The sequence below is a fragment of the Saccostrea cucullata genome, unplaced genomic scaffold (assembly GCF_032062105.1).
Source record: "Saccostrea cucullata isolate Sc308-1 unplaced genomic scaffold, CSIRO_AGI_Scuc_v1 ctg6397, whole genome shotgun sequence".
Taxonomy (NCBI): Eukaryota; Metazoa; Mollusca; class Bivalvia; order Ostreida; family Ostreidae; genus Saccostrea; species Saccostrea cuccullata.
The window spans coordinates 1-17011 of NW_026928376.1; the positions used below are offsets into that span (position 1 = coordinate 1).

Consider the following 17011-nt stretch of genomic DNA (forward strand, 5'->3'; position numbering starts at 1 on the left):
TAATTTCGTGTTTCTGCTGACGATTTTCGCATTCACATTCAGAATAATTCAAGATGAACAAATTAAATGTATTTTAATAAGGAATATACATTGTAATGCTTGGATCGTACACTAGTACTGTACATGTTAAAACCATGAACATAAATACAGCTCCGATTTAATTTTATACTGTACGTACTATGTATACAGTGTATGTGACAGAATGCAGCTCGACGCCATTTCGTCTTCCTTTGTTACGTGAACACATGAAATTAAATTAGTCATTTTAAATAAAATTCAAAATTTTGATTTTGTGACGTGGATGAATAATTTTACTAAAATATAAATTTCTAGACACATCTATTAGTTAATTCAAATGAAAATCATTTAATTTTTTTTTTACCGATATCTAATGTCAATATCATGCGTGCCATTCGAAGTCCAATATCTGGTAGAATAAAAACGATTTTTATATATACATAACCAAAGTTATAAATTGTCATCAAAATTTATTATCAAAACCCTTTTCACAGACACACAGCCGAGTGAAGTTGACATGGACACACTTCTGATGAGAACCACATGAGGTGTTACTACAGTCATCTACATGTTGTGAGCAGTGGGGACCAGACCAGCCCTGTTTACACACACAACCTGTCACAGGGTCACATCTTAAGGCGCCTCGCCCACAGCCACAGGAATTGGTGCAGTTATCTCCCCATTTTCCCATATCAGCACAACCTGAAAAGAAAATGGTCTCTGTTTTCAGTAGCTGTTGCAGGTTTTTTTTGCACAAGTTTCATAAAATTATTTTCAGTTTAATTGAGTTTTCAATATCATTTTAATTGAATGTCATAACCAGTTTCATAAATCGTTATTTCTGAGGTCAAACTACAATAATTTTGTATAAAATTTACCAATCCAAGATTCCATAGACTATGAAACATGTTTTGATATAAATTGATCCACAAAATTATTTTTATTAAAGTCTTAAATAATTCCAATGCTATCCCCAGATAAACTAAACAAAAATCAATACTTCTCTCACTGCAATTTCACACAGCCCTTAGTTACACCTATATGTAATAATTCTCCTTGAGCAAACATCCAGAATTTAAAAAAATATGTTGAAACAATTTCAAAATACATCACTTATTAGATAAACTACGCCAAAAATAATATCTTTCATATGAAAGGTCACTGGTTACTTGATATAAATAAGAGAATATGCCAAATATGGATTTTAAAGTACTTCCTAAAGATGACATTGTTAGCTTATACTTAAAGTTTACAGTTCCCAATCAAATTTTAATTAAGTCTGCAAAATTTTTTGGTAATTGTATCTTCCTCTTATACAACGGACTCAACCTACCATTACAGAGAGTGAAGTTATCCTTTTGTACAGGGGAATAACCAGCTCTACAGAAACACACAGGGTTACCTCCACCATCCACTGTACATCCCCCATAGGTGTGGTCACAGAAGTTCCACTTGTTACTACTTTTACAGGGATTAGACACTGAAAGCAGAGAAAATTGTGATCAGCAACTTCTAAACCATAAAACTACCATGGAATTTATAAGCTCTTCAGTGTTCAGTGTTTAAAACCTCCTTAAGGGCTAATGAAGTAATACCATTCGTATGTACCTTGTAGGAAGCATCGTTCTTTCCCTAAAATTTCTACTTTATGTATGTTGAAATGCCCAGGTTTACAGCTACACCATGAAGCTTTCATTTTTTAAAAAACACATTCATGATGACAATTGTGTAACATTGCAGAACATTCATCCAAATCTGGCAGAATAATGAAAATATTTTGTGACATTTGAATTCTCATAAAACTCAAAATTCTTGGGTCATGCTATGAGTGGAAAATTTTTTGTAGAATATCAGTATGTAATGTACGTGAATACCTTGACAAGTGTTATTAACTCTAATAAACCCTTCAGCACAGACACACTTGTAATTGTTTGTAGTGTCCACACAAACTTCGTCTATTGGGCAGGCATACTGGGCCCAGGAGCTGCAGGCACTGGAATCTATGATGTAGGTAAAAGCAAAAGAATGATAAGAACAAATTTTTGGCTTTGTTTTGCAGGTAATTTTTCAGTAGCTGAAGATACTTATAAGATCATCAATTGTTACCTACATTCATATTCGAACAAAAGGACAAAATTGTGAAGATTAAACTAATAACTGATACTGCAAACACAAACTCACATTCACAGAGTCCTGTGTTGGTATTCCTCTGGTAGCCATTTTCACACCCACAGGTAAATGCTCCATAGGTGTCTGTACAGACCTCAGGTGACTGACACAGGCTCAGGTCCTCACACTCATTGATGTTGACTTCACAGAATCTGCCAGACCAGCCAGGCTTACACACACAGCCAATCACATTGTTACAGTGCAGGGCATGATGGGTACAGTCACATGACCTCTCACAGTTAGGGCCCCAGTGATCAAGGTCACAAGCTGATGAATGAAAATGTTATGAGTTGTGCATTTTTGTAAAATGGATTTCTTAAATACATGCAATCATGTGATAATTGACCAGATTTACAAATTTAAGAGATAACAACCAGAGTAATACAGACTGTAAAGTACACACCACAGCATTTAACTTATACCATACAAAAAGGTTAATAGATTGAAATATATAGTTACATTTATTATGTAAATACTGTATACAGGGAAATTTTGGCCCCCATTTTATTTTCACCCCTTTCGCCCTAACTTCGGTTTGGCGAAATTAAAAAAGGGTGAATTCAAAGGAAATAGTATAATTTCTTAAGCAAAACTGTGACTGGGTGAATTTAAAATGTGACAAAATTGTTTGCAGGTGTGAAAAGGCGAAAATAAAGTGGGGCGAAAATAACCCTGTATGCAGTAAATATACATGTGCATTAACAATTATATAAAAGACACCCCATATATACCTTGACATGACCTGTGGTCTGTCTGAAGCCTATATCCATTGTAACATCCACACTCCACACTTCCATTGGTGTTCTGACAGCTGTGTGGGCAAGGGTCATCTAAACACTCATTGATATCTAGGATATAACACCAAATACTGTCATTTATAATCAGGAAAATGCATTTTAGCATATCTATAAAATTATGTAGATTTATTTGACTTTTTCAATTTGGAAGGAGTATTTAAAAGAATGGATATTTATAAAGTTCTTTTTATGACTGAAGTTACACAATATTTTTAATACAGTGTACATGTATGTGATTATAGTGCGAGTACCGATACAAGTAAAGCCAAAATAGTGTTAATTGATTCTTTAAACAAACTATACCTTCACATGCTGAGTCTGGCTTTGTTCTGTAACCAAGTTGACAGAAGCACTCTGGTTCTCCTTTACTATTGATTCTGCATCCCTGGGGACATTGTCGAGCAACACAAGCAGGTTCTACTGAGGCTAGGTATCAAAGATGTTTAAATTAGAAAGATACAGCATAATAAACAAACAGACAACAAGGAAAATACATCAATAGTAAAGGAAACTTTTCAATTAGTGCACATAAATTGTGATACCTTTAAGACAGGTCTGTCTGTCTGTGTGTAGCTGGTAGCCTGTAGAACAGACACAGTGGTAGGAGCCCGGGGTGTTTATACACTGATGATGACAGTCACTTACCTTTAAGACATGTCTGTCTGTCTGTGTGTAGCTGGTAGCCTGTAGAACAGACACAGTGGTAGGAGCCCGGGGTGTTTATACACTGATGATCACAACCACTTGTCCCCTCTCTACATTCATCTACATCTGAAGCGACATGAGGTGGAGATTGTTAATATTTGAAAATATACATATTTTATTGAAAAGGGAAATTCTATGTCAAATTTCTCAATCTCAGAAAGAAATTAAACTGTACAATACGTATTGGTAATTTGATTTTATCCCTCATATAGACCAAAAAGACATATTGATAGATGGTCTTCAATGAATTTGGTTACATATCATTACATCATCCAATTTTTTGTTTGAATTTTTCATTCTACTGTTTAATTCCAAATTCATATTCCTGTAGTGGTTTCTTTAACGGTAAGCAAGATTACAGCTAGCTTGTACTCTTAATATCATAACATATGACAGAGAAATGACAAGAATGGCAAAATACATGTACCTAAACACTGGTAACCATGTACTCTATAACCTGCTTCACAAGCACAAACAAATGATCCATCTGTGTTCACACACCTCTGAGAGCACTGATTGATACGTAACGTACACTCATCAATATCTGAAAAAAAAAAAATAAAAAAATTATTGAATATTTGAGTACACATTGCAACTCTTCAATATAAGGAAATCTCTCTCAAAGAAAAGTCTGATTATATTCTTCCAGTATTGGTAAAATTTATAAATGAGATATGACCAGGTTTTTTTTTTCAAGCACACGTATGTTACAATTTTTAAGTATAAGAATTTAACACTCGTCTTCAAATAAACTTTAAAATACTCTTCACTGTATAACAAATCTTTGACAACCAAGAAGACTGAAGACATGTCTCCTACTTACCTACACACTTGAGAGAGCTGGACAGGGTGTAACCCCCAGGACAGGCAGAACACTGATAGGTCAGTCCTCGGGACTTCTGGACAGACGGGCTCAGATCCTGGCAGTCAGAGCTTGTGTTACATGGATTACCATCACAGCCATTCTCATCCACATTACAGGTGGGACCTATTGATACCAAGTCAGTACAATGAAGTGGAAAATTCAATATAATCATTTTAACTGTCTTTTGAATCATCATAACTGATTAATCAAGTAAAGTCGAGCAAAAGAATGTTCTTGGAATTTTCAGGGTGCTGAGCTAGTAACTCTCTGACTTCCAACAACGACAAAAATCAATTTTAAGATTATTTCTCACCTGTCCATCCTGTTTCACAGACACAGTCCACAAGGAAGAAGGAGGGTTGTTCCTGTGGGATGACATCATCAAAGTGACAGGTGCCCCGCCCACTACAGCCTGGACAAAGAATGATGTCAGGGGTCACAGTGGCCGATACAGAGGAATTCTGATCCACAGCATAGATCCTGTCAACAACAAAGTTCACTAGATTACTATAATATGCTTCACAGCAAAGGTCCAGTCAGCAATTAAGTACACTAGATTAGATTAGGGATCAACAATTAGTCCATTGAGTACTCAATCCCAATGTCTATCATGCAGGAGTCAAAGAATAAAATGTTACTAAACTCACTGTATACTTTTAGGGGAGGTATTCCTTGGAGTCCATCTATACAAAATGGCTGATATTTGTCTCTCTGTGACATTGGCACTGATGGATCCAGATAAAATCAGGCTCACATAATCATTCCCTGAAACCTGGGCTATTGCTGTGATGTCCACCATTTCTCCAACTGTAGCAGTTAGTCTCAGTGGGTAGTAACTTATTACTGGAGAGGCTGCAGCTGTTATTGAAAAAAATATCATTTGAAAGATCTCTGATAATCATAACTAGAGAGGGCACAAACTGTGCACTCCTCTCGCCACAGCTATACAGGAATAAATATGCTAGCATATGGAAAAGAGAGAGACTAAATGACCAAAGACTGAAAGAATTTCTCTCTACTCCCTACAGAATTAATACTCAGTCTGAATGACACAACTTTCCAAGTGTAATCATCCAATAAACATCATTCATCAATATTATCTTCTTCAGTTGAAGAAATGCATTTCAGAGAAATTAATTCATGTTACCTGGGGATACTGGGCTGTATTTGTTACAGTTGTCAGAGGGACGTTTGATGAAGAATTCCTCACACATCCTGGCCCTCACACAGCACAAGATGTAGGGGTTAACATCAGTGTCCACAGCCTCAGTAGGGAGAGTCAGGGGGTTGTACAGGAACACATAGCCAGCTCCCAGGGAGGAAAACAGAAGAGATCCCAGGGAGGAGTAACAGCATTTCTGAAATATAAACAACTCTTGCAATTTACACAAAAGTTTCTCATCTAAGTGAATTTAACATCTACTAAATTTTTTTTCAAAGACGTGCATAGAAATTTTCAGAGTACTATATATTGTTGTATTGGTACATACATGTTCAGTATTTGCTTTAACATACAGTGTAGATTTTTCACTGATCCAAAATAATACATGTCCAAGTAACAGTGGTATCAATGTCATATCCCCTTACCCTAGTGTAGGTGGTGTTTACTGGAGAGGTCTGTACAAAGTAACAGTTGGACTCGGTCCTGGACTGGATAAAGTCTGAGTCCAGATCAGCCTGTACGGTGTTACAGGGACACGGGGGGAGGACCGAGTCGGCCTGTGTCACCAGACTCTGTTGTGTCGCCCCATCTGATGACAGCCAGGAGTAACACTGAGCTCGGTAATTCTCTTCTGACTGAGGACAGGTGTCCAGTCTGTAGAGCCACATCCCACTCACATTGTTCCCTAAATCACAGAGGAAGAAACAGAAAAAAATACATCATACAATTAATTAATTATTATCTGAAATTTTCATGCTCTGTGTTGTTTGCAAAATTAATTTTAAGAATTAGTGAATGCTGAGAAACAGAGTATACCAGTACCTAATCTTTTTTTTTAACATTTCAGGGTCATTGTAGCTGCAGTGAAAAACAACATTTGAAAAAAGTTGAGGGCAACAGACATAACTGTACATGCAAATAAAATTTGGTTAAGCCAATATGCATTTAAAGTAATTTCTAGTTACTGTTGTATCCCTGTTCTATGACTGTTGGGTAGATCTGCCTGGAGAAGGAGGCGGGGTGGGTGTAGGTATCAGACAGGGTGGCCCCACACCGGTACCCCATCACTGCTGGTTTGGTGGTGTCCCAGTTAACAGAGTGGAGTAAGAAGGAAGCATATGTAGCCACACCATCACTGACAACAACCAACTGGAAGGTGGCATTCTGAAATAGGATTACCTGATTATGCGTACAAATAGATATGGGTGTACATGTAAACAGTTGTAACCATTACTGAAGAATAAATTGTTATATAAATCAATATCATTAAATTCTCTCTCTCTCTCTCTTGAAGCTAAGGACATAAAAACTAATCATATTACATGTATATCTACATGTGCATTACCAACACTAACTTACAAAACACACCTTTGTTGGATACAGGGAGCTTGGAGAGGGCACTACATTCTCCCAGGTGACAATCAGAGCCGAGTTAGGATCAAATGATGAAGTCACTTCTTCTGCATCTTTTATATTGCTGACAACTAGATCCCCAGCCCTTGTAAGAACATTAGTAACATCTGTGTCTCCAAATTTGTGATAGAGCTGATACCAGATATGTGAGTCACTGGTCAGGTCAATGTCTGTCCAGAGAGGGGCCAGGACTTTATTGTTTACAATGGATCCTGCAGTATCAGACAGAAGCACTGGTCTCTCATCATCGAATCTCTCACCAACAGATACGTAGCCATTGGAATAAATCTAGAAATAAGACAAAAGTACCCATGAATGCATACTTTATACAATATTATTGCCTCTGTATTTTCTGTATTATATTGTCCAGGTTTAACATTTCCTCTTTTTTCAAACTGGAAATTCTCTGGTCCATTATACTTTCCTCTATTAAACAGGAAATGAAAGCAAGATACAAGCTGACTTACATATATCTGTTTGCTAATTGAACAGCCACACCTGAATCCTATTGGGTTAAACACAACTGCTTGTAAAGCATCATCTCCTGTACTGGCTAAAGAGTCACCATACACTGATCCATAAGGTAGCAATACTGTGAATAACATGTATGAATGAGTAATTTCATAAATTATACCAAATTTGTTTGGTGCCTTTACAGAGAAATATCTACTGAGTCATAAGGTAGCAACACTGTAAACAATCAGTATAAAGTAAATTTTATATATATCATACCAAAGTTTCTACGCCTTTACAATGCATTATCATTCAACTCACTTGTATCAGTGTATGGCTGAGTTGAAGTTGGCGCTGTAGTTGTGGTGGTAAGGGTGGAACTTTGTGTCAAAACTGTCATAGTTGTGGATCTCCTTGTTGTGGTTGTAGACTGTTGAGTTGTAGTGGTAGTTGTAGACTGCTGGGTTGTGGTGGTAGTTGTAGGCTGCTGGGTTGTGGTGGTAGTTGTAGGCTGTTGAGTTGTGGTGGTAGTTGTAGGCTGTTGAGTTGTGGTGGTAGTTGTAGGCTGTTGAGTTGTAGTGGTAGTTGTAGGCTGTTGAGTTGCTGTGGTAGTTGTTGTAGGCTGTTGAGTTGTAGTGGTTGTTGTAGGCTGTTGAGTTGAAGTGGAAGTTGTAGGCTGTTGAGTTGTGGTGGTTGTTGTAGGTTGTTGAGTTGTGGTGGTAGTTGTAGGCTGTTGAGTTGTAGTGGTTGTTGTAGGCTGTTGAGTTGTTGTGGTTGTTGTGGGCTGTTGAGTTGAAGTGGTTGTTGTAGGCTGTTGAGTTGTAGTGGTAGTTGTAGGCTGTTGAGTTGTGGTGGTAGTTGTAGGCTGTTGAGTTGTAGTGGTTGTTGTAGGCTGTTGAGTTGTAGTGGTTGTTGTGGGCTGTTGAGTTGTAGTGGTTGTTGTAGGCTGTTGAGTTGTAGTGGTAGTCGTAGGCTGTTGAGTTGTAGTGGTTGTTGTAGGTTGTTGAGTTGTAGAGGTAGTGGTAGGCTGTTGAGTTGTTGTTGTTGTAGGCTGTTGTGTTGTTGTGGTTGTTGTAGGCTGTTGAGTTGTAGTGGTTGTTGTAGGCTGTTGAGTTGTAGTGGTAGTTGTAGGCTGTTGAGTAGTAGTGGTAGTTGTAGGCTGCTGAGTTGTAGAGGTTGTTGTAGGCTGTTGAGTTGTTGTAGGCTGTTGAGTTGTGGTGGTAGTTGTAGGCTGTTGAGTTGTAGTGGTTGTTGTAGGCTGTTGAGTTGTTGTAGGCTGTTGAGTTGTAGTGGTAGTTGTAGGCTGTTGAGTTGTAGTGGTTGTTGTAGGCTGTTGAGTTGTTGTAGGCTGTTGAGTTGTAGTGGTAGTTGTAGGCTGTTGAGTTGTAGTGGTTGTTGTAGGCTGTTGAGTTGTAGTGGTTGTTGTAGGCTGTTGAGTTGTAGTGGTTGTTGTAGGCTGTTGAGTTGTAGTGGTTGTTGAAGGCTGTTGAGTTGTAGTGGTAGTTGTAGGCTGTTGAGTTGTGGTAGTTTCTACAGACTGCTGGGTTGTACTTACACTCACAGTTGTAGTTACAATAATATTACAAGTCCTGCCATCACTATCCAGGTTATAACCTTGGTTACAGTAACAGAAGTAACTCCCTTATATTGTTGAATCTAAACAGGCCTGGCTTTATTGTGGTTGTTAGTTGCACACTCATTTACATCTGTGAATAAATCAAATTAAACAGTTGTTAAATATACAAAAACATGTTTCACTATGAAGATTCCTGTCAACTGGTATTTACTTTTCTAATTTACAAAATTTTACACAATTTAAAGCAGGACAAATAGAACCTTGACAGGAGATGCCATCTGACTTCAGCTCAAATCCAGGTCTACAGGAACAGTTGTAGCTTCCTACTGTATTTGTACACAGTTGCTGACAATTGTGCAGGCCATTGCTGCATTCATCAACATCTACAAAAATGAGGTAAGCAAACTTTTTACAGATTTTTTTCACATGGAAAAGAAAACAACTTTTCTTTGCAACATACAAGTAAATGAAGCCAGGGTTTGACAAAAAGCTTTTCGAATACTAGACCAGTCGGGCTACTCTGGCAAATTTTTACCAGCCCTGACCCTTTAACCACTAGCCCTGACCAAACTAAAGAAAAAATATTCAAAGCACAAAATAGTAATAATTTATGAATAACCCTTTTTTATCATGTTTAATTGTATTGGTTATATATATATATATATATATATATATATAACAAATTTTCCTGAACACATGTCAACATCAAACCTAGGTCATATATATGCAGCATGTAATATGATTAGTCCTAACTTAATTTAATCAACTTGTATACAATATCAATACCATATCAATACCATACCATAAAAATTGTTCAGAGAAATGTGAATCTTTCGACAATGACAATTGTAATTCTAAGCCATCTCGATAGCTTATTATTTCTCTTTAGAAAAGTGGCCGAGTAGTTACGATTATGCCTACGATGACTGCTGTTAATAATTAGCACTTCGGTCATGCTGTCTCTTTGTAACAACTATACAGTTTTCTTTCTACTATGCAGTAAATTAGACAACATTTTGATTTTATTTTTCATTGATAATAAATTTGTTTAAGAATATACATTTGTATAATAAGTTTTACTTTTCTTACACGACCAGTCGGTCTGATAGAAAATTTACATTTCGGACCCATCTTTTACTAGAAAAAGCATACAAACGTGCCTTAATGTCAAAATTGTAATATTTGCAATTCTAAGACATCAATTTTTTTAAAAGTCAGCGACTTACAAACATAAGTTCATGTACACAAATAGTCTTACCTTGACATCCACCATTTTGGTTACTCTAAAATATCCTGAATCACATTGACATATATAGGAACCTTCAGTATCTACACATGTTTGTGTTACATTACACGGGGTGGTCAGACATTCATTGATGTATAGTTCAAACAGAGTTACGTCTATTTTGGCAGACAGCGACAGCCAATCAGGGGGTCACATGAGGAGGCCCCCACCCCACAGTTACAGGGGGTGGTACAGTTAGCTCCCCAGGTGTTGGTTACACTGCAACCTGAGGAAAGAAAAACAAAATTTTATTTAAACTTTGAAAAATCTGACAGCATTATATGTTGTTTCATTCAGAATATTTTTACAAAAAAGAATGAATCGCAATAAAATGGCACTTTGTTTTTATCATAAAATTATACTAACTTTCACATGTTTTGAGATCTGTTGTCAGTTTGTAGCCATCAGGACAAGTACAGTAGAAGCTACCACTGATATCATTACAGATGTGGGAACACCCAGAGATGTTGGTTATACACTCATCGATATCTACAACAATAACATTGATATTTACTTACAGCATCAGCAAATATCTACAACAGCACAGATATCTACAACAGCAACATATTTCTATAACTTCAACACTGACATTTACAACAACAACAGATATCTTAACATCAACACATATTAGTCAAAGCAGAACATCTACAGAATTCACTGCACACTCATTGATATCAACACCATCAATAGATATCTACAACATCAGCAGTATATTAAAGCTAAACAAGAAAATAGATTCTGCAAAACATATATATGAACTAGATATCGAGATGGTGGCCATCTCAAAGGGCCCCGCTTTCAACAATGAACATGAAAATGTAAGGTAGTTTAAAAGGGTTTATTTTGAAGAGGAACATTTGTGTAATACAGTAAAAGTCATTTAGTACGACTTCGCGGATATTGCGAATTTACGGATATATATATCGAAGTTATCTTGAATCTCCAGTTACATAAATTTACTGGAATTAAAGTTAAAAAAATTATGCACCAAACAAAGATTTTAAACAGAGAGGCTAATTTTGACCATGACCTAGAAACCTCGACCAAGGTCACTGCACATCCATTGACCAGTGGAACTCTGTGAGTGAAGTAATAGCCAGATTGGGCCAAGGAGAGAGAAGATATGCTCCGGACAAGGATTTTTCATAAAATTCTGCTATGACCTAGAAACATGGTTTAAGGTCAAAGTCACTGCACACCGGTTACTTACCCTAAGGCACTCTGTGGGTGAAGTATGAGACATATTGGGCTAAGGAGAGAGAAGATATGCTCCAGACAAGGATTTTTCATATAAGTCTGCTATGATCTTGACCTTTGACCTGGAAACATGGTTCAAGGTCACTGCTCACCGGTTACCCAAAGGCACTCTGTGGGTGAAGTATGAGCCAGATTGGGCCAAGGAGAGAGAAGATATGCTCTGGACAAGTGATCTCAGACGGACAGCTGGCTGGATGGACGGACTGATCACTATAGGGCGCCCGCCAAGCGGGGCCCTAATTATACTTACATTGTACATGTACAAGCATGTAAAATCGTGCAATTGAGATATTCTGTTTATTCGACAAAATAGTATGACGTACGTTGCGCATGCACTACTGGACGAAAAAAGTGCTGAGAATCCCAAATTTTACTGATAATGTTTGATAATTACTGATACGGTGCTGTTCTTGCTGATAATTACTGATATTTACTGTTATTATTACTGTTGTTGCTGATAATTTTAGTTGTTGCTGATAAATACTGATAATTACTGTCGTCTTTTACTGTGGAGTCTGATAAATACTGATAAATACTGTTGGGGTACTGTCGCTGCTGAGAATTGCTGATAATTACTGTTGAGGTACTGTCGATGCTGAGATTTACTGATAATTACTGTGGTCATTGTTTTTAACCTGGGAATGGATGAAAATAGCCTGAGAAATGATTATTATTTTTTTTTTTAAAGTATTTTATCAAATTCATTACAGTCAATTACAAAATTTATTCTAAATAAAAAAGTCACAATTTATTAATTTGTTTTCAGTTTACAGCTATTGATTTCATTATAATTATTTTTAGACCATAATGATAACATAAGCTTTCATAAATGTTTATGTTTTTTCTTTAAATTTCTCCTTACACATAGATGACATTATCTGAGGAAAATTATTATGTTGTATTTGCAGTGGTTTTTCTTCCCAAGTACTTTTTTTTTAAAGTTTAATTTTTGTTCATAAAGGTTAAAAAAATCTCATATCATATTTTTTCTCACATGTATGTGTACTGTCATCAAAAGCTTTTTGTGGGTATCTTCAATACTTCAATACATGCAGTCAATGGTTGTAAATATCAATTTCGTTTACCGTGTGGAGAACTGAAAATGCATGAACACATTAAGTTGAAAACACCCCCCCCCCCTTTTCCATTTACTTTTAAATTAAACTCTCAATTTAACAAGACAGTATTAAATATTTGTCGTAAAATCTAGTCTTGAAGCGTACACTTTGTTATTTTAGAGAAGAATGTGACAGTGTTAAATAATTAAATTGAAGAATCTTTAATTATTTTTTTTATGTATTATGTAGACATCGCGCTCCAGTTCTCCGATGTTCTCCCTGCGATATATCATTGTGTCGCTTTCTAGCTCTCTCTCTCTCTCTCTCTCTTCTCTCTTTCTCTCTCTCTCTCTCGCTCTCTCTCTCTCTTGAATTATTTGTTAAGGCTTAAGTATTGTATACTACATGACATAAATCTTATGGAGTGAGATTTTCAGTCAATGAAATACACGTCTTTCTTAAGGCTAATTCTTTTTTCAATTTATACAGTTTTAAGTCCATGGGCATATGGCTTCTAATATTACTGAGTATGCGCCACTCCTTAAACATGTTATATGCGGTCAGTCAATTAAAAAACAAGATAAAATAAATCAGGACTTGAATTAACTTTTTCCATTAATGCAAACTTTGTGCTTGTTGTTCTGGAACACACATGTCAACCACGTGTAAAAGTTCTACTTTCGTTTTAGAATCGGGTCAATTATTAGTACATTCTGCCATAGGGATATCGTTACGGCTTGCGTTTTTGTATAATTAGAATTTTGTGCAGAGATTATCATTTTTTTTAAATTCCATTTTTGTCTGAGAGCTTTGTATAAACGAACAGTACAGACTTGGTGCTTATTTATATGATTCTACTTGATTGTAGCACAAAAAGGAGGGGGTGAAATACCGTTTACAATTAAGTGATAGCCGATAGGGCAATGTCTGTTCTTTAGTTGTGTGTTTTAAAAGTCATGCAAGTTATGATATTATACTTATCGAATTTTTTATATGCATGAATAAAATTATTTTAGAGAATCAATTGCAATGAACCATACAAAATTCAGAACTGAAGTAATTATAACATTTCTCTCTGAGTGCGATACACAACGTCATCTCTTTCTGACATTCAAAATCCAAACATTTATTAAGGTTTTTTTTTCTCAGATTAAGCGAAGTCTCTTCTCCCTGCATCTGAACTGTGAACAATTAATGCTAATATTATTTCAAAAAAGTGCTTCACTAAACAATCTTTCTCTTTATATCTATATGATTGTATATTTTGCACACTTTTTTTTTATTAAAAAGTGAAGTCAATTTCTCGTCTACGTATTTAGCGGTCCCAAACCATCGTTAGCAGAGATTCAGAATTGAAAATACATGCGACCACCTCCCCCGGGATATTCTTTTATCTGATAAACAAAATATACTCTCTCTCTCTCTATCTCTCCCTTACTTCGCATTTATAGCAACCTACAAAATTTTTTTTGTTTAGTTTCTTATTCACGCATGCCTTTTAGACCTACTGTTATGTATAAAATCACCACATTTTATATGTTTTTGTGGTCTATGTATACTAATGTAAAATGGTAAAAAAAATTTAAATGATTGATTGATTGATTGACTAATTAATTGATTGATTGATTGATTGATTGATTGAAGAAATATGCGTAACACTAAAAAATGAAATTAAATACTGAAGAAAGATAGATCTTTGAGAATTGAAATAATAATTAAAATAAGTCTGTAAAATGTACATGATGTACATGTACATTTATTTATCTTTTTTTATATTATAGTACCAAAGTGTTCTCTCTCTAAATATATTTTCTAACTATTTTATTCGTCATCAAATTCAATATTACGGATTTTTTTTGTGCGACCATAAACTCTCTCTCTCTCTCTCTCCAAAGTAGCGAGTACATGTACTGTCCCCCCCCCCCCCCCTCTCTCTCTCTCTCTCTCTCTCTCAGACGAAGAACAATAGGTAATTAGTGCCCATTGTTACTCGCTGACCACTACAATTTGCATGGAATATACAAGTTGTACCCCGTTCTCTCTCTCTCTCTCTCTCTCTCTCTACAGCCAAATCACAGGTCGATCTCTCTCTCTCTCTCTCTCTCTCTCAATTTAAAGGTGTTTTCTCTTTCAACTTTTTACCATGCAAAATTTAAATCGATCAATTTGATCATATACTAATAGTAACATATTAAATTAAGTCTCACTTCAGTTCTTATTTCCCATTCCATAAAATCAAACAAAAAAATTAATGAGATTTCTCTCTCTTAAACAAAAAATGATTTTGTATTTAAATTTTAAGAGACAAACTAAGCACATCTACCTTTGCACTAGGGATACTTAACCTCTAATTTTTAATCAGTCTCTCTCTCCATTTGCCGGTTTCTCTCATACGGTGTGCACGTGTACATATGTACATGTGGAGGAGTTTAATTCTTGCACGATCTTCTTCTCTCTCTCTCTCAAATAAATGAAAAATAAATAAATTATTAATTAAAATCAGTCCGCATGTATTACAAATATTTGAACCTGTTTTCAACACCTTGACCTTTGTAAAAGGGATAAAATTTCTAATTTTCGAGCAAATTTTCAAATATTTCGACAAAAAGAGATAAAAATGAACATTTAACAAGATATATATAATTGCAGAGAATCTAAATAAAACAAAATGTTGTCGAAACTCGACCAGTTGACCTAGTGAAAACGGAACAAATCCAACTTTTACTCAGAACCTGCAGGAAACTTTTTTAATCCCGATTTTTTTCCGTACAATTAAGAACTTTTTTCTATAAGTAGTAGTTTTAAGATCACCATTCTCCCTACATAATTTTCTTGGAGTCGGAAAGGCGGCGATGGATCTTTTTATAAGATGGCATTATTTTTTTTTATTTACACGTTTATTTTTCAATAAGATCTGCAAAAGTAAAATTCCATTTTTTTTTCTTCATTAATTTTTTTTTATTAATTCTATTGCTATATATTCATTCTATTAATAATTCATTTGATTATTGTCAAAATTTTCACAAACGTAATGTAGAAATTGAGATCAACATACATACATACATGCAGTCATGTTATTTGTCACAAGCAGAACATTTACTAAGAAATATGATAATTCAAGTAAAAGAGAGTAATAATTGAAGGTTTCTATAGCGCTCTGTTTTATTTTAATCCATTCCCAGGTTAAAAACAATGACCACAGTAATTATCAGTAAATCTCAGCATCGACAGTACCTCAACAGTAATTATCAGCAATTCTCAGCAACGACAGTACCTCAACAGTATTTATCAGTATTTATCAGACTCCACAGTAAAAGACGACAGTAATTATCAGTATTTATCAGCAACAACTAAAATTATCAGCAACAACAGTAATAATAACAGTAAATATCAGTAATTATCAGCAAGAACAGCACCGTATCAGTAATTATCAAACATTATCAGTAAAATTTGGCGTTTTAAAATTTTTTTTAGCAGTAGTGATGGTATTCTACTACAATATCTAACTCTATATGTCGCAAAGAAATTGGCAGTTTCGCGATGTCATATTTACTTTAAATTAAAAATGAAATCATTTATGTTATCTAAAGTAATAAATAATTAGTAGAATTTTCTTTTAAATTATTTAAAAATATTTTAACTATGATGAGGCGGTACTCAGTATTGGTCATTTACGGCGAAATTCCCGTGTCCGACGTTACATCAATTATTGTTCGCACAATTACAATGTATGAAAAAATGTACTTACAATTCTCTGAATTAAATGAATTTAGGGGGTACAATAAATAAAATATATGCATTCTTTAAGATACTGTTGAGTTTTTAACATCATTTTATCAATTTTATGAATTTTGACTGGATCTACAGTGCGTAAAGTAAAATGTCTAACAGTAAAAAATCGATTCCTGACATTTACCGAAATGGAGATGTGTACCTGATAAAAATCCCAGACAAATATTAATTTTGTTGATCAAGTATAATTTCTCATCGTCGCAAGCCACGGCCAAAATGTACGCTTCTCTCCCATCTGGGCGTGGTTGAACGAGGAAAAATTCTTCGTAGCTCATTCAAAAATTGACCAATGCGAGTAAAGCATAGTCGGATGATGAACTTTATCGCGACCTTTCAATATCCAGATCGCAGTATAGGAAATATTTCTCTTTTGTTGACGTCAGTTGTTGATTTATAGCGATGGAAACAAAACTTGTGTAAAAAAACGTTTTTCCGATACGGTCTAAGGGGAATTAACTCCC

The 17011-nt window shown here is 35.4% G+C and overlaps 1 protein-coding gene and 1 long non-coding RNA gene across 2 annotated transcripts; both read right to left on the bottom strand.

Moving 5' to 3' along the window:
- Positions 1–1681: 1681 nt before the first annotated feature.
- LOC134277390 (uncharacterized) lies at positions 1682–9224 on the bottom strand (the record flags this gene model as incomplete). The annotated part of the gene is made up of 16 exons (XM_062759726.1): positions 1682–1773; positions 1893–2018; positions 2200–2454; positions 2919–3035; positions 3288–3410; positions 3630–3755; positions 4117–4233; positions 4513–4677; positions 4868–5034; positions 5202–5412; positions 5702–5912; positions 6142–6401; positions 6682–6880; positions 7085–7417; positions 7597–7721; positions 7904–9224. Coding segments are annotated over 16 exons (3912 nt in total), but the record flags the coding sequence as incomplete, so codon positions are not given.
- Positions 9225–9257: 33 nt separating this feature from the next.
- LOC134277389 (uncharacterized) lies at positions 9258–10926 on the bottom strand. Its single transcript, XR_009994238.1, has 4 exons — positions 10810–10926; positions 10417–10669; positions 9419–9541; positions 9258–9288 (listed from the first exon to the last, which is right to left on the bottom strand). It is a non-coding gene; the product is annotated as an uncharacterized LOC134277389 (long non-coding RNA).
- Positions 10927–17011: the final 6085 nt, after the last annotated feature.